We start from the raw sequence: 26,194 nt of genomic DNA, 5'->3' as shown, positions 1-26,194 counted from the left end.
TCTAATGATCAAGTAGCATTTTAAAATGATAAACTTGGATTAGCTAACACAATGTGCCATTGGAACACAGGAGTGATAGTTGCTGATAATGGGCCTCTGTACGCCTATGTAGATATTCCATTCAAAATCAGCCGTTTCGATCTACACTAGTGATTTACAACATTAATGTCTACACTGTATTTCGGATCAATTTTATGTTATTTTAATGGACAAAAAATTAGCTTTTCTTTCAAAAACAAGGGCATTTCTAAGTGACCCCAATCTTTTGAACGGTACAATAAGAATATTTTGAAAATAAATACACAACGCAGAGGATGAGAGGAGTAAAAACTAGAGTACTAATGGTCAATAGTGAATTGTAAATAGGAGTTGGGTTTCAGTTCAACATATGTTAGAATCTGTGGAATGTCACTCCTGAAGAGTGACGTGTGCTACGTGTGCCAGGTTTTCATTGGTCTGTACATTGAGTCGAGAGCAGGATACTTGTTATTTGGCTATTGGCCAAGTTGTACTGCAAGGACTCCTGATTGGGCAACCCCAGGCTAGGGTGGGGGGTTATAAATGGCATCATTTATAACCCCGACCAAGCGTTCCTTTGTTCAGTGGGGAAAAGCTGAAGACGGGAGAGTGATCATCTACCTTCCAGCATAACATCTTGATTTGTCCTTTCTGAATAAACCTATTTTTCTCCCCCTGATTTGCTTTGGAGTTTGTGTTATTGAAGAATAACATAAATTGCTAACAGTAGTGTACCTAAAAAATCTATAATAAAAAAAATTGAATGAATGAAGAGATGCCAGTAGAGGGAGACGGGCTCAATTCCAACATCCACATTAGCATACCACTGGTGCACCACTTGAACAATTAAAATGTTTACTGTCACGTGTCCTTGGATATCTTGAAAAATGCTTCAAGTTGTTATTATGTAAGTGATATGCTACTGTACTGTAAATAAGAATCACTTAGGCTCCTTTTTGAATGCTGGTCAAGATATTAATAAACCACTCAAATAAAATACCGACTCGAGATTTCATTTTTACCCACAGTGGCTGTCATTTTGAATGTTATTTTGGCATTAATGCTTATCACATATCAGTTTGCAAACAATGTAAAAAATGTTAAAAAAAAAAAAATGTATCATTGAGTTAATAAAGCTCTGTATGAACATGGTATTTGTTTTTGCTATCTTGAGTAAGGCAGCACCAAAATACAGGTGTTTCAGCCTAGCTCAGTGCTTTCTGTGGTAGTGAGGCATCCAGCGGACAATACAGAGCGTAGGGGTTGGTAATGTTCTCTAGTTGCGCCGTGATCGGCTCAGTGTTCTGTCACTCATGGGGACACAACGTCACCGCAAAATCTACGGGGAGAGCTCTGAAATTCAAGCCCCTTGGGTGCTGCCATAGAGTTACATTAGAAGTGCCCATCCAAGAAGGCTCAAGGTCATTGGCCATAGCTAAAATGACATCAAATCACGTTATATCGACATTAGCTTTGATTGGACTGATCATGTTAATATCATACTTTCAAAATCTTAGCTAGCAGTCCTCATGAATAAAGTCGACAATCTACTGGCAGTCCAGCATGACTTCTGCTATGCTAAAAACAACTTGAAACTCAGAACTGGGAAATCTCAGACTTCAGTGAGTTCAAGACAACTGGGAACTCTGGAAAAAAAAACAAGCTCCAACTTGGAAAATACGTTTTGAACGGTCATCCAACTCTGAATTGCAAGTCGGGAACTCTGACCTATTTCTAGAGCTCCGACCTGAAGATCTGGTCAATTTTCCCCTCAGAATTTAGCCTACTGTTCTGACTTGGTGGTACACATGTAGCCTATAACCTGTTTTAGAGAAATGTAATTATCTAATTTTGTAAGAGCTTTCATTGTCTGCTTATATGCCCACTTTATTTATCCTACAGTTCTAACTTGGTGTACAGGGAGAATACTGTAAGAACGGCCCATGTTCTGAATTCTGTTGCTGTACATTTAAGAAGTGCTGAACAAATAGTTATATTGACTACGTCCAGACTAGCTCGCTAATTAATGTCTTAATCGAAATTACGGATTGCGTCCTATCCGCTCGACATCCCCTATGCCATAGTTTGTACATCTCAATTGTCAGTAGAAACAACATTTGTTTAAGCAAGTCAGCCATATCAGCGAAGGCAATAAATGAGGCTGAATGAACTGTTTCGCTGCCAGACAAGGCTCCGCTGATAGCCAGGTCTAGCAGTGGTAAGGTGTTGGGACTCTGCTGTTGGAACAGCTTTATGTAGACCCCAACAGTTTGTGGCCACCGTTTGTCACCGTTATAGTGCAATTTAATGTATTGTTGTGTAGTGGCTTTGCTGGCATGCATCAAAATATTTTTGGGGGTTTTGCCCCACCCAGATTTCACCTAGACGATGAAAACCAGATGTTTATGTAACTGTGGTTTGTTTGCCACACATCTGTGCTCTATTAGCTAAGAAGCCTCTTTGTACCTGGCCAACTAACTGCTTGATTGCTTGTTGTCCATCAGAATCTTGGCCTTGAATAGTGGGTAAGAGCTGCTTAATATGTACGATGCCACACACAGACAGGTTTGGCTTCCACAGGGTTATGTGCTTTTGTCTTCTAGTAATTATCCTTTTGGATCAGATATGCCGTTTCAATTGGCATTGTTTTTCTGTTAACAGGTGGAAGAATTTCAGCATTAGTAAACGGGGACTACAGATGTAGATGAGCTGTTAGCTAAATCAGGTGCAAAGCATTTCTCAGTGCTCTGAAACATATGTTTTTGCTGTACTGTACATTGTCCCTATCCAAATAAACGTATTAATAAAAATGGATGCTCTATGCAGGTATTCCCAAACTGGGGTACGCACAATGCCGTCGGGGGTCCGCCAAATAAATATGTGATTCACATTTTAAATAAAAATTAAATCTTCACATTTTTAAACAGTCCATTTATAGTTTCCAACGGGGCTATAAATTTGGGTGAGGTTTTTTTCTCGCCTAAGTAGCCTCGTTTCACTGCCAAAAATAAAATTAAACCATCTAGTGTTCAGCTAAATAACAACACAATGTCAAATACAGGTAGCCTAGTTGAATAATTAACATCCAATCACATTAACCGTTACTCTCTCGCAGGAATTCCACTAACGGTCCGTATGTAGCCAAACGTAGCTGCTGCTCATTCCGTTTGCTCGAAAATGGATAATAGAGACTCATACCAGCTCTACTGGTAGTACTGCTACTACAAGCAGTACTGCACCTGTCGATGACACAAGTTGTTCTGCTTCCATGAACACATCCAATTCTAGCATCAGTAATTCTACATTTGTGGTTAGCCCGGCTAGCATGGACACTGACAGTTGTGAATCTGATGCAGCCGAAGAGCTACTGCCCCCTTACACGGGAAAGCACCGAACAACAGACAGGGGCGTTGGACCATCGAAGAGGCGCAAATATGATGAGAACTACATTGATTTGGGGTTCACTTATATTGGGAGTAGTGCCTTACCACAGCCACAGTGTGTTATATGTGCAAAAGTACTATCTCACAACTCAATGAAACCTTCACTCTTGCACAGACATTTAGAAACAAAACATGGCAATTTGAAAAATAAGCCGCGGGAGTTTTTGGCGCAAGAATTAAGATGACTTTTGGGTAGTAAGACTTGTATAAAAGCAACAGATAACATTAATAAGAAGGGGCTAGAAGCATCTTATATGGTAAGTGGCTAGAACAGGAAAGCCCCATGCTATTGTGGAAGACTTAATTCTTCCTGCTGCTGTGGATATGTCTGGGACAATGCTGGGGGGAAAGGCCAAAAAAACTATACAGGACAATGTCTTCATCAAACAACAGTTTCATGACGGATCAGTGACATGGCAGGAGATGTTTTGAAACAATTACTGCTTCGCATACAAGCCAGTGAATTCTATGCGTTACAACTGGATGAGTCAACAGACTTGGCGGGCCTGGCACAGCTCCTGGTATATGTTATGTTTATGGGGGGTCAATTAAGGAAGACATCCTCTTCTGGAAACCAGGACAACAGGAGAGGATATTTTTTAAGTACTGGACAGCTTTGTGGCATCAAATGGACTTTGGTGGTCAAGATGTGTTGGTATCTGTACTGATGGCGCCAAAGCCATGACAGGGAGACATAGTGGAGTTGTAACACGCGTACAAGCAGTTGCCCCCGACACCACTTGGGTACACTGCAGCATCCACTGAGAGGCTCTTGCTGCCAAGGGAATGCCTGACAGCTTGAAAGACGTTTTGGACACTACAGTGAAAAATTGTTAACTTTGTTAAAGCAAGGCCCCTGAACTCTCGTGTATTTTCTGCACTATGCATTGATATGGGCAGAGACCATGTAACGCTTTTACAACATACAGAAGTGCGCTGGTTATCAAGGGGCAAAGTATTGACACATTTTTTTAAATTGAGAGACAGGCTTAAAGTTTTCTTTACTGACCATAATTTTCACTTGTCTGACCACTTGCATGATGACGAGTTTCTGACCCGACTGGCCTATCTGGGTGATGTTTTTTCTCGCCTGAATGATCTGAATCTAGGATTACAGGGAGTAATATGTCAAGCCACTGCCTGTACTGTACATGTCAATGTTGTTCATCTCAATGACCAAGACATTACAATTCTGCATTGAAACATTGTAAAGAGCATTGCATCTTACTTATTGTGAACTTGATGCCACGGCCTGCCTCCAAAATGCTAGATAGTCGGTCTGTGCCATAGTGGGAGGGCTTTTTTAACTCTATCCCACCTGGCATACCCCAAGTGTACACATTATTCCAAGCTTCTACCAGTGATCTAGAAATCTGCTTACTTGAATATCAACAATGTAAACAAACAAGGCACAGCTATAAATACGTTTTATAAATCAAATGTCAGCCTTTTTATCCAGAACTCTGCCTGTGAATTTTAGTGGTTACTTTTTTTAAGCTTGCTTAAAAGCGGAGCAGGACCGTTATTTAATTGTTGAATCACAGATATACAGTACATTTGAATAGTTACCTAAAATAAAATGATATATACTATACTTCTGGTTGAATAAGGCTTGTACTCCTTGCACCCTAGCCTTGTCAAACCCTTAAACTTTGACTGTGAAGCTGCAGGTTTGCCTAGATGTAACAATAAAAGAGGGCCAGTGCTGTATGAGTGTGTTTAAAGGCATTATAGATGTACAGATGTAGGAGTCAGTTTGCTACAGCAGGAAAATAATTGTGCAGTAACAGGTAATGTGAATTGTTATGTAGATTATAATAGATTTACATTTTTGTCTCGGGTTGATACATCTTTTGCAAGGGAAAATCAAGTCTGATTCATTTTTTTTTTTTTAAATGTGTACTAGAAAATTGTACAGAAAACTTTGCGATCAGATCCTGGCCCTCAACAAATTCCTTTCTCCTCCCAGATGAGGCTGTGCTGACTGGTATGGGGTCATCGGGTTTGTGGACAAGGAATGCTGTGTCGACCCCCATACCTTCCAACTCGATAACAAAAAATTATGTAAAAATAGACAAGATAGACAAGATAAATAATAAATTATATTAGATGTAAAAAAAAAAATACAATACCTAAAAATATTTATAGGAAAAGACTGAAATCCTTCCATAAGAAAAATGCCTGTTCTTTGTATCTTAAATCTGTATGTCAAATCTAACTCCAACTATCAAATCCAAATCCATTCTTTTTTTTGAGGTAAAAGTTTCAAAATGTCATGACTTACTATCGTGACCCTATATATTGCCACCAACCTTCTTCAATAAACTTTTACTTTTACTTTTAATGCCTTCAGGTTCCCTTTCAACTCCTGACCTCCTGCCAGTAGCTTGCCTGCCTCCTCACTGTAATGGGGTTTTGTGGCAGGTGATAATGCCTGCCATTTGACCTGTGTACCTGCCATAACTCCTGACATACAACAGAAAACATGACAATATCAGTGACATTGTTTTATCTATCTATTCTATCAAGGCATTACAACAACATAACATTTACTTGTTGAAACAATGTAAAAATATGTGTCAGATGGAGACAGTAGACTTTAGAATTTGTTGTTAGACCCCAAAAGTTCTGAAGGGAAACCCCTGTGATAATTAATCTAAATATAATAATAATTAACCTACATCAAAGACACACTGATTGAGAAATGCATACAGTCCACAATACTTGAATGCCCGCCCTGCTCTTGTAATTTAACAGATAATTAAAGCCAAACCTGACCTCCCGAGTGGCGCCGCACTGCTAGAGGTGTCACTACAGACCTAGGTTCAGTCCCAGGCTGTATCACAACCGGCTGTGATCTGGAGTCCCATAGGGCGGCGCACAATTGGCCCAGTGTCGTCCGGGTTAGGGGAGGGTTTAGCCGGGGGGGCTTTACTCCTTGTGGTGGGCCGGGCTTTTGCAGGTTGACCTCGGTCGTCAGGTGAAGGGTGTTTCCTCCGACACATTGGTGCGGCTGGCTTACAGGTTAAGCAGGCGGGTGTTAAAAAGCGCTGTTTGGCGGGTCATGTTTTGGAGGATGCATGACTTGACCTTCACCTCCCGAGCCCGTTGGGGAGTTGCAGCGATGAGACAAGATTGAAAAAGGGGGTAAAATACCAAAAAAGAGCCAAACCTGCACAAACCTTTTGCTTTATGGTGGTCTCTCATAAACAGTTTGTAAGCTGACACATTACGTTTGTAGAGCTTCGTTTTATTTTGAGGGACAGCTTGACCCTGGGCCAGTTTTCTTCTTTCATTCCCTAACCAATTCTAGAGGAAACATTAGGAAGACAACACAATAGTAAAGAATACTGCATCACATTTTCAAATCAGAGTAATTGTACGTAATACTTTATTAAAAGGTTAGACAAAAATATTGCTCCACCAACTCAGATTTTTATCTTGCAGATGATTGAAAAAGGTGCCCTTATATACAATGAATTATCTATATTGAATCCAATAGCCCGACAACAATGGATGAAGGAATACTTCATTGTTCCATAGCGGCATTTGTTTGGGAATAATGGCACACGTAACACATCACAGGACATTCAACACTTCACTTAAATACAACATAAATATCACAGAAGGTATACTGTAAGTGGTGGGCTACGGTTTAGTCATCCTGGATTTAGGAACCTGATGCTGGTTGATATGAAGGACTTGTGTGCCCTGTTTGTTCTACAGAGTGGTGTGTTGAACCTTCAACCTGACAGCAGCAGTTAGTACTGGTCATATAGTGGGTGTGTCTTAGTAAAATTGTTTGGATTTATGGATGGTTCTTGATTTGTAGAGTGATAGGATGCTTTGAGACTTGACACTGCCGAACCATACCACCCAAGGAAGCAGGATAGGATGCTTTGAGACTTGACACTGCCGAACCATACCACCCAAGGAAGCAGGATAGGATGCTTTGAGACTTGACACTGCCGAACCATACCACCCAAGGAAGCAGGATAGGATGCTTTGAGACTTGACACTGCCGAACCATACCACCCAAGGAAGCAGGATAGGATGCTTTGAGACTTGACACTGCCGAACCATACCACCCAAGGAAGCAGGATAGGATGCTTTGAGACTTGACACTGCCGAACCATACCACCCAAGGAAGCAGGATAGGATGCTTTGAGACTTGACACTGCCGAACCATACCACCCAAGGAAGCAGGATAGGATGCTTTGAGACTTGACACTGCCGAACCATACCACCCAAGGAAGCAGGATAGGATGCTTTGAGACTTGACACTGCCGAACCATACCACCCAAGGAAGCAGGATAGGATGCTTTGAGACTTGAACCTGCCGAACCATACCACCCAAGGAAGCAGGATAGGATGCTTTGAGACTTGACACTGCCGAACCATACCACCCAAGGAAGCAGGATAGGATGCTTTGAGACTTGACACTGCCGAACCATACCACCCAAGGAAGCAGGATAGGATGCTTTGAGACTTGACACTGCCGAACGATACCACCCAAGGAAGCAGGATAGGATGCTTTGAGATTCGACACTGCCGAACCATACCACCCAAGGAAGCAGGATAGGATGCTTTCAATTCATGTCTTATATAAAAGGGGAATCATCAGTAAGGCCATAGGAAGTAGTGCTAAACCAAATGTTTTGCCCAGAACCCAGGTAGATATTACAAAAACACAAAACCATTTCTTATGTTCACAGAATATAAAACAGAACATTAATGACCCTCACCTCCACCACACACTCCGACAGTCCAGTTCTGGTGGCTGCCTCAGCCAGCAGAGGCGACCCTCTGCTGGTCATTCCCTGGTCAAATAAGGCTTTCAAAACCTCTCTTTGATCAGGAAAAATGTATGGTCTTCTTTGTCCTCAGAACAGAATGACACTTGTTAAGACATGTCCTAATCCAGTGTTATATATGGATCAGTATACTTACCACAGACTTCATATGAGAAGGCATAATACAAGATGACACGCAAGGTAAACCCCATGGTAGATGATACTGACTTCACATTATTCACATCCAGGATGCAATAAGCCATGTTTCAGTATAAGCTTTGTGCCCTTAGCCATTAACACGGCGTTACTCTTGACCCTGATCTCTCTTTTGACGAGCATATCAAGACTGTTTCAAGGACAGCTTTTTTCCATCTACGTAACATTGCAAAAGTCAGAAATTTTCTGTCCAAAAATGATGCAGAAAAATTAATCCATGCATTTGTTACTTCTAGGTTAGACTACTGCAATGCTCTACTTTCCGGCTACCCGGATAAAGCACTAAATAAACTTCAGTTAGTGCTAAATACGCCTGCTAGAATCCTGACTAGAACCAAGAAATTTGATCATATTACTCCAGTGCTAGCTTCCCTACACTGGCTTCCTGTTAAGGCAAGGGCTGATTTCAAGGTTTTACTGTTAACCTATAAAGCGTTACATGGGCTTGCTCCTACCTATCTTTCCGAGTTGGTCCTGCCGTACATACCAATACGTACGCTACGGTCACAAGACGCAGGCCTCCTAATTGTCCCTAGAATTTCTAAGCAAACAGCGGGAGGCAGGGCTTTCTCCTATAGATCTCCATTTTTATGGAACAGTCTGCCTACCCATGTGAGAGACGCAGACTCGGTCTCAACCTTTAAGTCTTTACTGAAGACTTAAATCTTCAGTAGGTCATATGATTGAGTGTAGTCTGGCCCAGGAGTGTGAAGGTGAACGGAAAGGCTCTGGAGCAACGAACCGCCCTTGCTGTCTCTGCCTGGCCGGTTCCCCTCTCTCCACTGGGATTCTCTGCCTCTAACCCTATTACAGGGGCTGAGTCACTGGCTTACTGGTGCTCTTTCATGCCGTCCCTGGGAGGGGTGCGTCACTTGAGTGGGTTGAGTTACTGACGTGATCTTCCTGTCTGGGTTGGCGCCCCCCCCTTGGTTTGTGCTGTGGTGGAGATCTTTGTTGGCTATACTCGGCCTTGTCTCAGGATTATAAGTTGGTGGTTGAAGATATCCCTCCAGTGGTGCGGGGGCTGTGCTTTGGCAAAGTGGGTGGGGTTATATCCTTCCTATTTGGCCCTGTCCGGGGGTATCTTCGGATGGGGCCACAGTGTCTCCTGACCGCTCCTGTCTCAGCCTCCAGTATTTATGCTGCAGTAGTTTGTGTCGGGGGGCTAGGGTCAGTTGGTTATACCTGGAGTACTTCTCCTGTCTTATCCAGTGTCCTGTGTGAATTTAAGTATGCTTTCTCTAATTCTCTCGTTCTCTCTTTCTTTCTCTCTCTGAGAACCTGAGCCCTAGGACCATACGTCAGGACTACCGGGCATGACGACTCCCTGCTGCCCCCAGTCCGCCTGGCCTTGCTGCTATTCCAGTTTCAACTGTTCTGCCTGCGGTTACGGAACCCCTACCTGTCCCAGACCTGCTGTTTTCAACTCTTAATGATCGGCTATGAAAAGCCAACAGATTTATTCCTGATTATTATTTGACCATGCTTGTCATTTATGAACATTTTGAAAATCTTGGCTCTCTCTAATTTTCTCCTTCTCTCTTTCTTTCTCTCGGAGGACCTGAGCCCTGGGACCATACGTCGGGACTGCCGGGCGTGGTGGCTCCTTGCTGTCCCCAGTCCGCCTGGCCTTGCTGCTGTTCCGGTTTCAGCTGTTCTGCCTGCGGTTATGGAACCGCCACCTGTCCCAGACCTGTTGTTTTTCAACTCTTAATGATCGGCTATGAAAAGCCAACTGAAAATTATTTATGATTATTATTTGACCATGCTTGTCACTTATGAACATTTTTGAACATCTTGGCATAGTTCTGTTATAATCTCCACCCGGCACAGCCAGAAGAGGACTGGCCACCCCTCATAGCCTGGTTCCTCTCTAGGTTTCTTCCTAGGTTTTGGCCTTTCTAGGGAGTTTTTCCTAGCCACCGTGCTTCTACACCTGCATTCTAGCTGTTTGGGGTTTTAGGCTGGGTCTCTGTACAGCACTTCGAGATATTAGCTGATGTACGAAGGGCTATATAAAATAAACTTGATTGATTGATTGAACACACTGAGAACCTACTCCACTGATTATTGCTAGGACTTACAAGTGAAGTTGTTTCCATGATATGTTGGCTGATGCGGTACACTATTGTTATGTTACTGTGTTGTTATTGTAATGTTGATTTTGCTTCTGTTTAATCATTTTGTAACAATGGGCTGTAAAATCAGAACAAGGTTAACCAAGAACATATACATGTACCAGGAATTTGACCTGGTGACATGGTGCTGATATACATTATATGGAGTATAAGAATATTATAACAATATTACAAAGGCTCATGTATTCAAGTATGGTGTGCTGGAGAATGGTGATGTTCAGCTTGTCAGTTGCACCAAAGAGTTAGAGAAGGAGCTTGAGCGAGTTATTTTGCCACCCTGTTCCCCAGCTCTACCCTCACGTTTTTGGCCATGGATGGTGACTTTAATGCCATGTAGATAGGAAGCCATCATTTTACTCCTCAAAGACATGAGTGATCCATCGCACCCCTTTCACGACCTCCCTCCACTCAGAGAGCACTGGCAGTTGACATCTTCTCAGTTCTACCTGCTAGGACAAAGCCATTCCCCCTATTTCCTACATTATGCTATCAGACTTTGCACATCATCATCTGCACATCTATCACTCCAGTGTTAATTTGCTAAATTGTAATTACTTCGCTACTATGGCCTATTTATTGCCTTACCTCCTCACGCCATTTGCACACATTGTATATAGACTTTCTTTTTTTTCTATTGTGTTATTGACTGTACGCTTGTTTATTCCATGTGTAACTCTGTGTTGTTGTTTGTGTCGCACTGCTTTGCTTTATCTTGGCCAGGTCGCAGTTGTAAATGAGAACTTGTTCGCAACTAGCCTACCTGGTTACATAAAGGTGAAATAAAAAATAAAAAATACTCTATACACTCTATACTGGTAGAGATACATTTAACATCTACATGATTCTATGATATATTCAAATAAATTTGTAATGGTTGCATACACATATTTAGCAGATGTTATTGCGAGTGTAGCGAAATGTTAGTTTGTTTCGCAACAGTGCTATAGTAGCTAACAATTCACAACAATACACACAAATCTAACAGCAAAAGAATGGAATTAAGAAATCTATAAATATTAGGATGCGCATTGTCGGAGTGGCATTGACTAGAATACAGTGTATACATATGAAATGAGTAAAACAGTATGTAAACATTATTAAAGTGACCAGTGATTCCATGATATGTACATAGGGCAGCAGCCTCTAAGGTGCAGGGTTGAGTAATCGGGTGGTAGTCGAATAGTGAAAGTGACTAAGTTCAGGGCAGGGTACTGGGTAGTGATGGCTATTTAACAATCTGATGGCCTTGAGATAGAAGCTGTTTTCCAGTCTCTAGGTCCCAGTTTTGATGCACCTGTACTGACCTCGCCTTCTGGATGATAGCGGAGTGAACAGGCCGTGGCTCTGGTGGTTGATGTCCTTGATGATCTTTTTGGCCTTCCTGTGACATTGGGTGCTGTAGGTGTCCTGGAGGGCAGGCAGTGTGTCCCCGGTGATGCGTTTGGCAGACCGCACCACCCTTTGAAGAGCCCTGCGGTTGTGGGCGGTGCAGTTGCCGGTGATACAGCCCGACGGGATGCTCTCAATTGTGCATCTGTAAAAGTTTGTGAGGGTCTTAGGGGCCAAGAAAAATTTCTTCAGCCTCCTGAAGTTGAAGAGGCACTGTTGCGCCTTCTTCACCACACTGTCTTTGAGGGTGGACCATTTTAGATTGTCAGTGATGTGTACGCAGAGGAACTTGAAGCTTTTCACCTTCTCCACTGCGGTCTCGTCGGTGTGGATGGGGGCGTGCTCCCTCTGCTGTCTCCTGAAGTCCACTATCAGCTCTTTCGTTTTTTTGACATTGAGGGAGAGGTTATTTTCCTGGCACAGCTGTATAATGTCCGTTTTTTCATGTATTTTTACTGTTCTATATTATATTGTCTCTTGCAATTCAAGAGTCAATGCAATTCATACTGTGCCTTAAAATGTTCTACTTGTCTACTAATAAATTCAAACTAAACCCTTGTGAGAGTTTTTTCCTGTCATGCTGTACCAAAAGCAATTGCCACCAACTCTGATTGTGTTGCAGTAAAGAGTCTTGCTGCGACCAGTGTAACAGATCAATCTAAAGACACTACACACAGATGAAATGGGAGACCACGACCAGTACATCATTCATTTTGATCTTTCCCGTGAGCAGTGGTAGTCTTTCTGAATTCATAAAGTAGAATCTGGGTCGGCCATCGGTAACACGACCAATGCGTGAGACTGCTCTTGACACAAAAACAAAACTGAAACTATAGAAGTGCAAATGAGCCGTTGTGGGGCACTGAGCCCACAAAAGCCTGGGACTTGGTTGGAGGCAGTACAGGGTCGTATTCAATAGGCACCAAACAGAATGAAAATGGACTGAAACTGCAAGGGACTACCTGAACTTGTCCTATAAGAAACGCTTGTTTTTAGTTTTACATTGAAAAAGGAAATTCTGCTACGGTCCGCACCAATAAATATGACCTTGTACTTATATAGGTTACAACAGATCTACCTAACTCTCTTCCTGGAGATTTACCACCCTGTTGGTATTCAGTCCAACCTTAACCTAACATATCTGATTCAACTAGTTGAGGGTCATGTTCCAGGCCCTGACCAAATTGCAGATAATGCATTGTATCAACCAATAGTTGCATAGCACGTCATTTGCATGCCACGCCATTGGCACGTGGGTGGCATTCCTGCCTGACTACATTGCAGACGGCTGCCAGATCTCACAAAGCTTGGATAGGTGTTTAACATATCAGCTAACCACATCATATGATATAGGAATGTAATGCCCGACAGTCGATGACGTGGTGCACAACCATTGCTTGATGCAATGCAACGTCTTCAACGTAATCAGGCAGGAACACCACCAGTATGTGGCTAGGTGATATGTTCAACACTAGCCTTGCGTGACCATCCTTCCAAATCTTGTTTTAGAAGTCTGGGGAAATCCAGTATAGGATTCTGGGTTTGAATGGGAGTGTAGGTTTTTGTTCAAACCCTTATCTAGTGCACCTAACTAACTGGTTGATAAGTTGAATCACTTTAGTTACTAGTGGGTTTGGAGCGAAAACCTACAGGATGGTAACTCTCCAGGAACAGGAACGAAGTTGCAATAGTGATTTGGGATTTGTAAAAATAAATACAAGTAGATGCCAATAAATCTTTAAATAATCTGAACCAATTATGTTAATCTGGTATGTTATCTATCCGTTGTAATACACCCAGAAATTATGAAGCAATGAAGATCAACTGGAACATCCCCGTGAAGATCTGCGATTCGCCCACGGACTAGCAACGCAACCGCAGTCTAGCAATGATCGCACCCGTGTCAACCTGCAACCTGTAACCTGTAACGCGCCCGCGGGCTAGCAACGCGATCACAGCCTAGCAATGTCAGTAAAGCTGTGTCAGTGTCAGAAAAGCCAGCTGGGCAACGAGTTGCCGGAGCTCGTTCAGAGATCACGTTTAAAACTACCTTTTAAATGTTTTTATTAATTTAGGAGCTGCAAATGCAATGCTCACTTATTATTTATGAATTACCATTTAACTTCCAATGGCGGGCAAAGGGAGTTGTGGTTGTCGGCCATGCTGGAATTGTGATCTTGCGTTATTGTGTCATTGTGGGGTTTTGCAAAGCTTAGCGTGCTAAAATAACTATAAACTAGAAGGATTTTGCATTAATTAAAGTTTAAGCTACTGACTCATGTAGGCCTGACATTTGTCTTTGTTCTCAGGAGTAACAGTTCTCATAGCCTAACCATGAGGCCACAGCCTGAAATATGTGTGTGTATGCAACAATGTACAAGGGCATAAGATATGAACAGAAGTGTGAAATGTGTGTGTGTTAAGAAGGGCGCTGTACTGTGTGACCGAAACTGTGCTAATCTTAGAGAGGCACATGAGGGGTGTAGAGGGAGGGGGGTGAATCAGGAGACTGCTGACTATGGTGTACAATAGACAATAACAGATAAACTATACACACAAAGATCATCTGTGAGGTTCTGAATTATGCACTACAACCCAATACTATATGTGATTGTGATTGAATACTCAATGTGATTGAATATTAGCAACTGTTGGCCTGGGCGCCTGGGTGTCTGTGTGTGTGTGCTGGAAGTAACAGTTAGCCCCAGATAAGTGTGCTGGGAAGCTGTGGTTAGCCTTGAGCGAGAACAGTGGGCTTTGTATGCAGGTGCGAATAGCTCAGAAAATGTTGCAGAGCTGTCTGACCTCAGTCTCTGGGTTGAGGGAGCGTAATCTACACAGCAACAGCGTCGGGACATCACATGCGCTAAGGGGCTAGGACTAGCTTAAGTGCCAACACCAACGATAGGCTGGGTGAGTCTAAACCACGCCCAGTCTCTACTCTGACAGGCCGGCTCGGAAGCGGGAACTATCTCTGTCATGAGTATATTATAATATCTTTGTCAGGAACAAGTCACTTCTCTGTTTCATCCTGCGTGATGACACAGTGAACCCGTATATACGGAAATTGCATTTGCCATTTATTAACTTTTGAATTAAACAATTATTTTAAACAAGTTCAGGTGTGCTATTGTTCCTATCTCAGTTGAACCTTCGCAGCCTTAACAATTGTCAATACAGTAACGTAAACTCACCCCATTCCGTACAAATGTGCGCAACCGCAACATTCAAAGTAGGCTACAAAGAAAACTAATGGGACTGTAGCGACTGTGTTGACTTCAAAATCGGGGGTGTGAACTAGGTTTCTATTCAAGCGTTGATCAACATGGTAATGGCGCTATAGTATTGGAGAAAAGTTGAAAAAACGGACCCTCCGTTACATCTAGACGTGTCATGTCGTAAAGTACAGCATGCATAAAGCAACTTTTTCTGTCTTACAAACTCTCTCCACCAGGTATAGCACTTCTCTCATCCTTTAAAATCAAGAAATGGACAGTGACGGGGTAAGGGGGGATACCTAGTAATATTTTGCGTCTTCATTGCATGCGATCATCATTCTCAAAGCCGCTGTTTACTTCTAAGATCATTTTAGCACCTCCCTAAAAACCCAAATCAAATTCGACACAAACCTTCAAATAGGTATGTAATGACACATTATATAAACTCTTTACAGTGTTTTATTTACATTTTAGAGGCGATAAGGTGATAAGTTGGACAGATCGAGTGAAAAAAAGCCATTTTCCCACACAATATCTCTCCTTCTCACTCTCACGCATTAGTTTTGCTTCCCCACCCGCCATTTTTAAAAAGACCTGAAGGAGCTCATTGCCTGCTTGAATTATGCAGAAACGGGCAGCGTTCAGGTTATGTAATTTATTCTGTTGGAAAGGGGAGAAATTGTGCTTTACAATGGTATTGACATTACAGTTGATCTGGAAGTATTACGTTTTGGGGCACTAAAATAAGGGCAATTGTACGGACCAAGGCAATGTACGAGTTTACGTGAGTTTACGTTACAGCTACACCACGATATGAAACGAAGATTTGAACTTTCTGACCAACTAGTGGGTCAGGGGCGCCCCATTTTCTGATTGAAATTGCTTGATTTCTGATGATAGTTGTCAATTATATTGACGGATTGCAATTGTATGGGCTGGTTCTGAACACCTCCAAAACAAAGGTCATGTGGTTTGGTAAGAAGAATGCCCCTCTCCTCTCCGGTGTGATTACTACTTCCTGAGGGTTTAGTGCTTGAGGTAGTCACCTCATACAAGTATTTGGGAGTGTGGCTAGACGGTACACTGTCCTTCTCTCAGCACATATCAAAGCTGCAGGCTAAAGTTAAATCTAGAGGTTGTTCTCGAACGGCTAGATGTTCTTCGCCATTCGGCTATCAGATTTGCCACCAATGCTCCTTATAGGACACATCACTGCACTCTATACTCCTCTGTAAACTGGTCATCTTTGTATACCTGTCGCAAGACCCACTGGTTGATGTTTATTTATAAAACCCTCTTAGACCTCACTCCCCCCTATCTGAGATACCTACTGCAGCCCTCATCCTCTACATACAACAACCGTTCTGCAAGTCACTTTCTGTTAAAGGTCCCCAAAGTACACACATCCCTGGGTCGCTCCTCTTTTCAGTTCGCTGCAGCTAGCGACAGGAACAAGCTGCAAAAAACACTCAAACTGGACAGTTTTATCTCCATCTCTTCATTCAAATACTCAATCATATACACTCTTACTGACAGTTGTGGCTGCTTCACTTGATGCATTGTTGTCTCTACCTTCTTGACCTTTGTGCTGTTGTCTGCACCCAATAATGTTTGTACCATGTTTTGTGCTGCTGCCATGTTATGTTGCTACCATGTTGTTGTGATGTTGTGTTGCTACCATGCTGTGTTGCTAACATGCTATTTTGTTGTCTTAGGTCTATCTTTATGTAGTGTTGTGGTGTGTCTCTTGTCGTAATGTCTGTTTTGTCCTATATTTTATTTTCTATTTTTGTTGGTAGAAAAAAAACGCAGGTTATTTTCTTTGTATTTTCTTATACCAGATCTATTGTGTTATATTCTCCTACATTCAATTCACATTTCCACAAACTTCAAAGTGTTTCCTTTCAAATGGTACCAAGAATATGCATATCCTTGTTTCAGGGCCTAAGCTACAGGCAGTTAGATTTGGGTATGTCATTTAGGCGAACATTTTAATAAAGGGCTATCCCTTCAACACACTTGGCAGAGAAGTAATGTAGAAGTCATTAAGTTTATTTGCCATCGTCTGTTGTTGTTTTCTGGTGGGAGTCATATTAGTGATGGATTTTATTGTTAACCCTTGTCATTCCTTAAATACTATCCATTCTAAGCTGGTTTGCTGCCCAATTATACAAGAGTAATTATATTGAGCCAAACACAAGTTTATTGTCATCATCTGATGATTGTCAAATAGATGCCATGAGTTATAAAAATCAAACATAGATTTATTGGTAAATGAAAAACCGGTAGGGTGTTTGCTGCCCAAATATACAACAGTAATTATAATTATTTGTAATAAATGAAAAACGGGTAGACTTAACTAATGTCAAAATTACCTTTATTTTAATATTTAGGCTATGTGCCCCCCCACACACACAACAACAACGGCGCCCATCTTTTACAGCAGTTGCTTCTAAAAATGTGTATGTGGGAATAAAGTTTGACAAACCAGAAGAAAAGGTGGGGGGAAGTCAAGACATTCTTCTGAGAATCACCAGGGACCTCACAATAACATATCACAATATTTAAGTGCCGATACGATATGTATTACGAATCTATATGTATTGCGATTCGATACAGTGATTCGATGTTCCAAACATTTTTCTCACTTTATGTCTGCCACATAGAGACAAGAGAGACCCATGAGAAAACAAGTTTTGATCAGTCATGGAAATGCAAGAAACATCGCACAGTAGGCCTCTTTCATTATTTCTTTCTGGCTTTCATTATTGTCATGATGCCATGCCAAGCTAGAATTTGTACATTGTATTGGCAGAAATGTCAAGTGTACAAAAAGAGGTCTGTGAAGAGCGGTGGGTTTCTTTAGGATTCAGATAAGGCGTAGATGCTTGTAATGTCCAACACTTGGCAGAGAAGTCATGTAGAAGTCACATCGTCTGTTGTTGTTTTCTGGTGGGAGTCATATTAGTGATGGATTTTATTGTTAACCCTTGTCACGCCCACTTTCAGACACTTCAGTTTGCATTTACCCATACTTGAAAACTGTAGTCCTGCTTAAAGAAGCAATAAAACTGGCCTTCTTTAGACTAGTTGAGTATCTGGAGCATCAGCATTCGTGGGATCGATTACAGGCTCAAAATGGCCAGAAACAAAGAACTTTCTTCTGAAACTCGTCAGTCTATTCTTGTTCTGAGAAATGAAGGCTATTCCATGCGAGATATTGCCAAGATACTGAAGATCTCGTACAACGCTGTGTACTACTCCCTTCACAGAACAGCACAAACTGGCTCTAACCAGAATAGAAAGAGGAGTGGGAGGCCCCGGTGCACAACTAGGCACAACTAAGTACATTAGAGTGTCTAGTTTGAGAAACAGATGCCTCACAAGTCCTCAACTGGCAGCTTCATTAAATAGTACCCGCAAAACACCAGTCTCAATGTCAACAGTGAAGAGGGGACTCCGGGATGCTGGCCTTCTAGACAGAGTTGCAAACAAAAAGCCATATCTCAGACTGGCCAATAAAAAGAAAAGATTAAGATGGGCAAAATAATACAGACACTGCACAGAGGAAGATTGGAAAAAAGTGTTATGGACAGACTAATATAAATTTGAGGTGTTCAGATCACAAAGAAGAACATTTGTGATATGCAGAAAAAATGAAAAGATGCTGGAGGAGTGCTTGACACCATCTGTCAAGCATGGTGGAGGCAATGTGATGGTCTGGGGGTGCCTTGTTGGTGGTAAAGTGGGAGATTTGTACAGGGAAAACGGGATCTTGAAGAAGGAAGGCTATCTTCTCCATTTTGCAAGGCCATGCCATACCCTGTGGACGGTGCTTAATTGGAGCCAATTTCCTCCTACAACAGGACAATGACCCAAAGCACAGCTACAAACTATGCAAGAACTATTTAGGGAAGAAACAGTCAGCTGGTATTCTATAATGGAGTAGCCAGCACAGTCACCGGATCTCAACCCTATTGAGCTGTTGTGGGAGCAGCTTGACCGTAAGAAGTGCCCATCAAGCCAATCCAATTTGTGGGAGGTGCTTCAGGAAGCAGGAAGCAATCTCTTCAGATTACCTCAACAAATTGACAAGTAGAATGCCTAAAGTCTGCAATGCTGTAATTGCTGCAAATGGAGGTTTCTTTGACGAAAGCAAAGTTTGAAGGACACAATTATTATTTCAATTCAAAATCATTATTTATAGCCTTGTCAACGTCCTGACTATATTTCCTATTCATTTTGCAACTCATTTCATGTATGTTTTCATGGAAAACAAGGACATTTCTAAGTGTTCCCAAACTTTTGAATGGTAGAGTATATATATATTTAACTGATCTGCTGCCGACTATTAGGCAGTGAGCAGGTTGTTACTGAGTGAGTGAATGAGTGAGTGAATGAATGTTGGGGAGGGCCAGAGGGGTGTGTGCGTTGAGAGCACTGGTTGAGAGTTCTGCAGCAGTGGCAGCTGAGTCATGGAGACAGAACAGCACGCGCGCGCAGCGTGACAACGTTTGACCAGTTGTTGGTCGGCTGTTTAGATTGGTCGATACACCCTTTTTCCATAAAACATATTAACGCGCTAGAACTGATATAACTGCGACAAGGCATTGGGAAATAACTTTAGGCGCACTAGATCTCTTTAGAGAAATTCGCTCAGAGGTGGTTTAATGTAAACGTCTACTTTTCTTATGGATAACCGTATCAAGCGAAGTGTTTTACTCATGTTCAGTTCTAGGGTCTAGTTTTAGGGTCTGGAGCGCTATGGAAGTATGGAACTCCCTCGTGTGCTTCTGTTATAGGTAAAAGTTCACAATGAAAATTACATTAAATGTGGAGAATGATAGGCTACATTTGCACCTGTTAGCCATCAAGTAGGTTATTAATTTATATGCCATTGTAGGCTACTGTAGCCTACCATTTGATACAGTACAATACATATTCTGAATTGACGATATCACTGGAATCATTGCAAATCAATTTGTGCCACTTGTGTAGCCTACCTGGAGCTGGCAAACGAATTTAATAACTTGCCTATAACTCAATTTTTTTGTTGTAGCCTTGTGTTATTATGCAATTGTTAATGGCCATGTTTAGTTAATTAAATAGGAAGTTATCGATTGTGATCACGATCACAGCTCTATCGCGAAGGTATCATTCTCCACATTTAATGTCAGTTTAATATTGGACTTTTCCATGAAATTAGATGTTGGCCTTCAGGGGCTACAGGCTACCTGCATCTAGCTCAGCAAACCATGGCAACGTTTAATTGCAATTTTAGCCAGTAGCCTATGCCTATTGAAATAACAAGTCAATCTCGAAAATAGGCCATTTATTATGGTTTGTAGTTTAAGATCTGGCACACAATGAAGGCACAACTGCCAGGAAATAGCCTAACATTTGTTTTTTGAGATCCTCTGTCCAACTTTCATCACTCAAACACTCCTGTTGGATTTATCTATAGTTATGCAGATGCACAATTTTTTATTCATTTAATAAGCAATAAGTCACGAGGGGTTGTGGTATATGGCCAATATAGAGCTAAGGGCTGTTCTTACGCACGACACAGCCCTATATACCACAGCCACATATATTATGCGTTATTGCTATTATAAACTGGTTACCAACGTACCAACGTAATTAGAGCAGTAAAAATAAATGGTTGAATAGTGGACTGTGTACCATGGGAATCACTTTTTACTATTCTAATTATATTGTTAACCAGTTTATAGCAATAAGGCTCCACAGGGGTTTGTAGTACATGTTGAAAGAACAGCCCTTAGCCGTGGTATATTGTCCATATACCACACCTCCTAGGGCCTTATTGTTTAATCATAGCAGTCAAAACAAGTTACATCGACATCCATTGATGGAAAATGATCTGGAGAGTTTAATAAGGGCGATTTATCTTTTCTCTTGCGAAATATTCTTAAACTTGCAATAATTATTATTTAGATGGAAAACCGAATTTTACTTCTTTAAAAATGGCGTAGACATTCCTTATTTATTAGCTCGATAACGTTACGGAATAGGGTTTCATGGATGACTCAGGAAACTCCGCTCTTGCTGCCAAACTATTTTGGGGGGTATTTTTCAGGCCTGGTGGGCGGGTTTTCCGGGGTTATTGGGCTAGAGTTTCCCTGGACTTGGCAACACCGCTTCCCGGTCGTAGCTGTGTTGAAGTGACGTGAACAGTTTTTCTCAATTGCACGTAGGTTTCGCTATAATGCTAGTCACAATGTAGTGATGTATAAGATTATGTTGCCGTCGCATACAGCTCATTGATCGAGTAAAATGTTGTGTCTGAAATGTGTTTTGTCGTTTTGGACTCTCTGTCAAGTCATCAAACAAGGTAAAACATGTTTCTCCCTTGGATTATTCCTCACTCTTTATTTTCGATTTGAAGGCTAGGCTACTCTTATTCGTGTTTGTGAGTAGCTAGTAAGCATGCCATGACTTCCTTATCTATCATAAAATCATGAACATGTTATTATACTAGCTATAAATGCCGATAGACATTCCTGAATGTATTAGACTTCACGTAGCAGACAATACCAACCTGGCTGCAACACTGTTTTTGGGTGATGGGATAATTTTTATTGTGTTAAAGGCACATTTTAGCAATGATGGTGAATTACAGGTGGTGTGCTCAGTCAGAACATATCCCAGAACGTTCTGCCACTTTTCCTGATCATGTGACCACTGACACATGCACTGATGAACATAGGCCTGTGGGTCTATCAAACAATGTCCTGTTGGGTCTATCAAACAACTGATCCGTTACCATCCTGTTGTGGATTCTTGGTAGATGGTGTGTGTCTGGGTTCCGGGAAGGGAACCGCACCTCCGGAGCCATCTGAGCCTGTAGCCATGGGAACGGATCAGTTCACTTCACTCCTGATAAACTTGATACAATTGGAGCTGACCTGCTTTATTTCATGTCCAAGGCTTTCTCTGCTACATCAGAAGGCCAGCACACTGGAAGAAGTGTGGTTTGGTTAGAAAGCTTGATCAACTGTATTTATAATCATGTTTTCACCACCCTTCTTTCTCTAGCCCACCCAGCTGATTCCTGCAGCCCTGTAGTCCAGATAAAACCCCAGGCAGGATTCCTGATGGTCAACATTGGGAAAAACTGTCTCTGGGATGAACATGGGGACCATTGTCATTACGTGGTCAACTACGGTAGAGAGGGGGAGAAGCTCGAAGTGAGTAGCATGGGTAGCCAGGCCTTTTATCCAACGCAGCACTGAAACACCTAATTCATCCAAGGTCTTGGCAATTATTTGGCAGGATATCTGGTATTTTAGTGCTGGAACAAAAAGCCTGCTCACCCTGCATCTCTGTAGGACTAGGTTTGGTGACAACCACTGCTGTAAGGTGATATGTGTGGTCAGAGATGAGTTGATGTGCCTTTCTCTACTCTTGTTTTACCAGGAGTATGTCTCCAAATCCCCTAAGACCCTCCGAGGTCTGGAGATTGGGGGGAGGTACTGTGTACAGGTCCGCTATGTCTGTTACCACAACCCCTTGGGAACCTCTAGCCCCCTACAGTGTGTATCCATCCCAGAGTCAGGTGAGGCTCAACCAGTTTTTCTTTGTACGAGTTGACTTGCCGTTAGCATAATCTTATCCTCTGTTAACACTTCACCAAGTAACTAATTATGCCAGCTTTCTCTCTTGCTATTTCTTTATCTTCCTGTACAGAAAGGACAAGGCATACCAGGATTGTGGCTATCAGTGTGACCCTTACCATCCTGTTGGGATTCTTGGTAGTTGGCCTTGCGTTCATCTACAGGCACCATGAGAAAATTAAACAGTTCCTTCGACCCCCACTACAGCTACCAGACCACTATCGTGAGGTACGTCTATGTCCTGTGAAACAAAATGTTTCATGTGATAACAGGATCTAGTCATCAGGGTATATGTAAACTCAGCAAAAAAATAAATGTCCTCTCACTGTCAACTGCGTTTATTTTCAGCAAACTTAACATGTGTAAATATTTGTATGAACAAAACAAGATTCAACAACTGAGACATAAACTGAACAAGTTCCACAGACATGTGACTAATAGAAATTTAATGTGTCCCTGAACAAATGGGGGATCAAATCAAAAGTAACAGTCAGTATATGGTGTGGCCACCAGCATTATGTACTGCAGTGCATCTCCTCCTCATGGACTGCACCAGATTTGCCTGTTCTTGCTGTGAGATGTTACCCCACTCTTCCACCAAGGCACCTGCAAGTTCCCGAACATTTCTGGGGAGAATTACCCTAGCCCTCACCCTCCGATCCAACAGGTCCCAGACGTGCTCAATGGGATTGAGATCCGGGCTCTTCGGTGGCCCTGGCAGAACACTGACATTCCTGTCTTGCAGGAAATCCCGCACATAACGAGCAGTATGGCTGGTGGCATTGTCATGCTGGAGGGTCATGTCAGGATGAGCCTGCAGGAAGGGCACCACATGAGGAGGATGTTTTCCCTGTAACGCACAGCATTGAGATTGCCTGCAATGACAAGCTCAGTCCGATGATGCTGTGACACACCGCCCCCAGACTATGGACCCACCACCTCCAAATCGATCCTGCTCCAGAGTGCAGGCCTCTGTGTAACGCTTATTCCTTCGACGATAAACGAGAATCCGACCTTCACCCCTGGTGAGACAAAACCGCGACTCGTCAGTGAAGAGCACTTTTTTGCCAGTCCTGTCTGGTCCAGCGACGGCGGCTTTGTACCTTTAGGTGACGTTGTTGCCGGTATGTCTGGTGAGGACCTGCCTTACAACAGGCCTACAAGCCCTCAGTCCGGCCTCTCTCAGCCTATTGCGGACAGTCTGAGCACTGATGGAGGGATTATGCGTTCCTGGTGTAACTCAGGCAGTTGTTGTTGCCATCCTGTACCTGTCCCTCAGGTGTGATGTTCGGATGTACCGATCCTGTGCAGGTGTTGTTACACGTGGTCTGCCACTGCGAGGACGATCAGCTGTCTGTCCTGTCTCCCTGTAGCGCTGTCTTAGGCATCTCACAGTACAGACATTGCAATTTATTGCCCTGGCCACATCTGCAGTCCTCATGCCTCCTTGCAGCATGCCTAAGGCATGTTCACACAGATGAGCAGGGACCATAGGCATCTTTCTTTTGGTGTTTTGTCAGAAGGTAGAAAGGCCTCTTTAGTGTCCTAAGTTTTCATAACTGTGACCTTAATTGCCTACCGTCTGTAAGCTGTTAGTGTCTTAACGACCGTCGATTAATTGTTTATGGTTCATTGAAAAAGCATGGGAGCAACAGTGTTTACAATGAAGATCTGTGAAGTTTGTTGTATTTTTACAAATTATCTTCAAAAGACAGGGTCCTGAAAGTTACTTTTTCTGCTGTTTATATATCTCAATATTCTTTCATTCCCCTCTAACACCTATTATTTAGTGTGAGACACCTATTAAATGGAACTCCCCTGCTTAAATAAAATAAGTTACCTTGTCCGAGCCAGAATGTCCCATAGGGCAGGAGCCCATCTCCTGTTTCTGTAGTGTGAGGCACCTTGATGTACAAGTATTTTTTTTTAATTTTATTTAACTAGGCAAGTCAGTTAAGAACAAATTCTTATTTACAAAGACAGCCTACCAGAAGGCAAAAGGCCTTTGCAGGGATGGGGACTAGGATTTAAAAAATATATATATGAAAACACACATCACGACAAGAGAGACACCACAACACTACATGAGAGACCAAAGACAACATAGCATGGTAGCAACACATCGTAGCAGCACAAAACATGGTACAATTATTATTGGGCACAGAGAACAGCACAAAGGGCAAGAAGGGAGAGGCAACAATACATCACACGAAGCAGCCACAACTGTCAGTGAGTGTCCATGATTGAGTCTTTAAAGTAGCTTACGTCCCCTGGGCTAAACGCTAACAACTTTCATGATTGGTTCATTTTCCAGTACCTATCAGGGTACTTCCCCCAGCAGGGCCTGTCCATCACAAGAACAACCAGGGCCTGTGAAGAAAGCCATGATCTCATCTCCATCGTCTGCTGTGAAGAGGACCGGTCTGACAGAACAGGACTAGCTCGCCTACTGAACTGGAGTCATCCTCTGGCCCTTTAGATCATTACCAATGATCCATTGATCCTGTGACTTCAGACAAGACATGAGCCTTTCACACTCACTGGGATTTTAGATGAACTTGATAGGCCTACTACAGTTCATCTAATGACGCTATCTGACTGTTTACACTCCGAAGCCCCTGCTTGCATCAGCTGCAAACATTGCGTTTGATCAAAAGGTAACTATTTTACAAGAATGTGGTAACTTCTCTAGGCATGTTAGTATGCTCTGCTGCAGAGGACAGAGACAGGTGCATATGGCTCACTAATTAGACCTACCCAGTAATGATTCATTTGATAATAATGTGTCATCAGGTCATCCAGCTTAAGACAGAAGCACTTTATTAAAAAGTCATTTGACATGTGTCCTTGGGCCAGGACTTTCATTTAACATTTTTGGCTGTTTAGTAATGGGATTACTATGTTCAACTGTGTATATATATCACACTATTTCTTCAGTTTTTTTACTGAACATATTAGACAAGTACTAGTAGCAAGGTTAAGGCACATATTGTAATTCACTAATCAATGAAATTACATTTTGAGGTATACATGGTCAAAAGTTGGGTGAGGGGCTGTATTAAAATGAAAACAGTCATAGAACAAGTTCTTGAGACTTATCTATGCTTGCACTTTATGAAAATTTACCTCTAGCATTATATTGATTGAACGTATTAACTTTTTTTGTATTCCTTTATGCTGAAACTGTTAAAGTCAAGGTGAAATTGGAAAAGTGTGTGTTACATTGACTTTTGTTTGACTGTAAAAATGAATATTCTACGTTGATGTGAAAGTGCCAGGGCTTTGACCCACAAATGATTTAATACTGGGTTTAAATAAATGAACATAGCCATTTTGATATGTTGC

General features: G+C 42.2%; 1 protein-coding gene across 2 annotated transcripts; it reads left to right on the top strand.

Moving 5' to 3' along the window:
- Nucleotides 1-19,828: 19,828 nt before the first annotated feature.
- LOC120064369 lies at nt 19,829-26,188 on the top strand. 2 transcript variants are annotated; one of them, XM_039014907.1, is made up of 5 exons: nt 19,829-20,017; nt 22,272-22,423; nt 22,653-22,791; nt 22,923-23,077; nt 25,164-26,188. In XM_039014907.1, exons 2-5 carry the CDS (start codon nt 22,331-22,333, stop codon nt 25,326-25,328), a joined length of 552 nt encoding a protein of 183 aa, XP_038870835.1. In that variant the 5' UTR covers nt 19,829-20,017; nt 22,272-22,330; the 3' UTR covers nt 25,329-26,188. The 2 variants fall into 2 exon arrangements, with proteins under 2 accessions (XP_038870835.1, XP_038870834.1); XM_039014906.1 differs by lacking the exon at nt 19,829-20,017 and adding an exon at nt 21,334-21,567.
- The last annotated feature ends 6 nt before the right edge of the window (nt 26,189-26,194 follow it).

The sequence above is a fragment of the Salvelinus namaycush genome, chromosome 19, assembly GCF_016432855.1.
Source record: "Salvelinus namaycush isolate Seneca chromosome 19, SaNama_1.0, whole genome shotgun sequence".
Classification (NCBI taxonomy): Eukaryota; Metazoa; Chordata; class Actinopteri; order Salmoniformes; family Salmonidae; genus Salvelinus; species Salvelinus namaycush.
Note: the sequence above shows the minus strand (reverse complement) of the source record. Positions and strands in the feature narration are given on the sequence as shown.

Bases quoted from the DNA above. Each gene is read 5' to 3' on its own strand.
- LOC120064369 (XM_039014906.1), top strand. From the start codon at position 21,510: ATGTTGTGTCTGAAATGTGTTTTGTCGTTTTGGACTCTCTGTCAAGTC. The intron at 22,424-22,652 runs GTGAGTAGCATG...TTGTTTTACCAG, and splicing joins GAGAGGGGGAGAAGCTCGAA to GAGTATGTCTCCAAATCCCC. The intron at 22,792-22,922 runs GTGAGGCTCAAC...CTTCCTGTACAG, and splicing joins TGTATCCATCCCAGAGTCAG to AAAGGACAAGGCATACCAGG.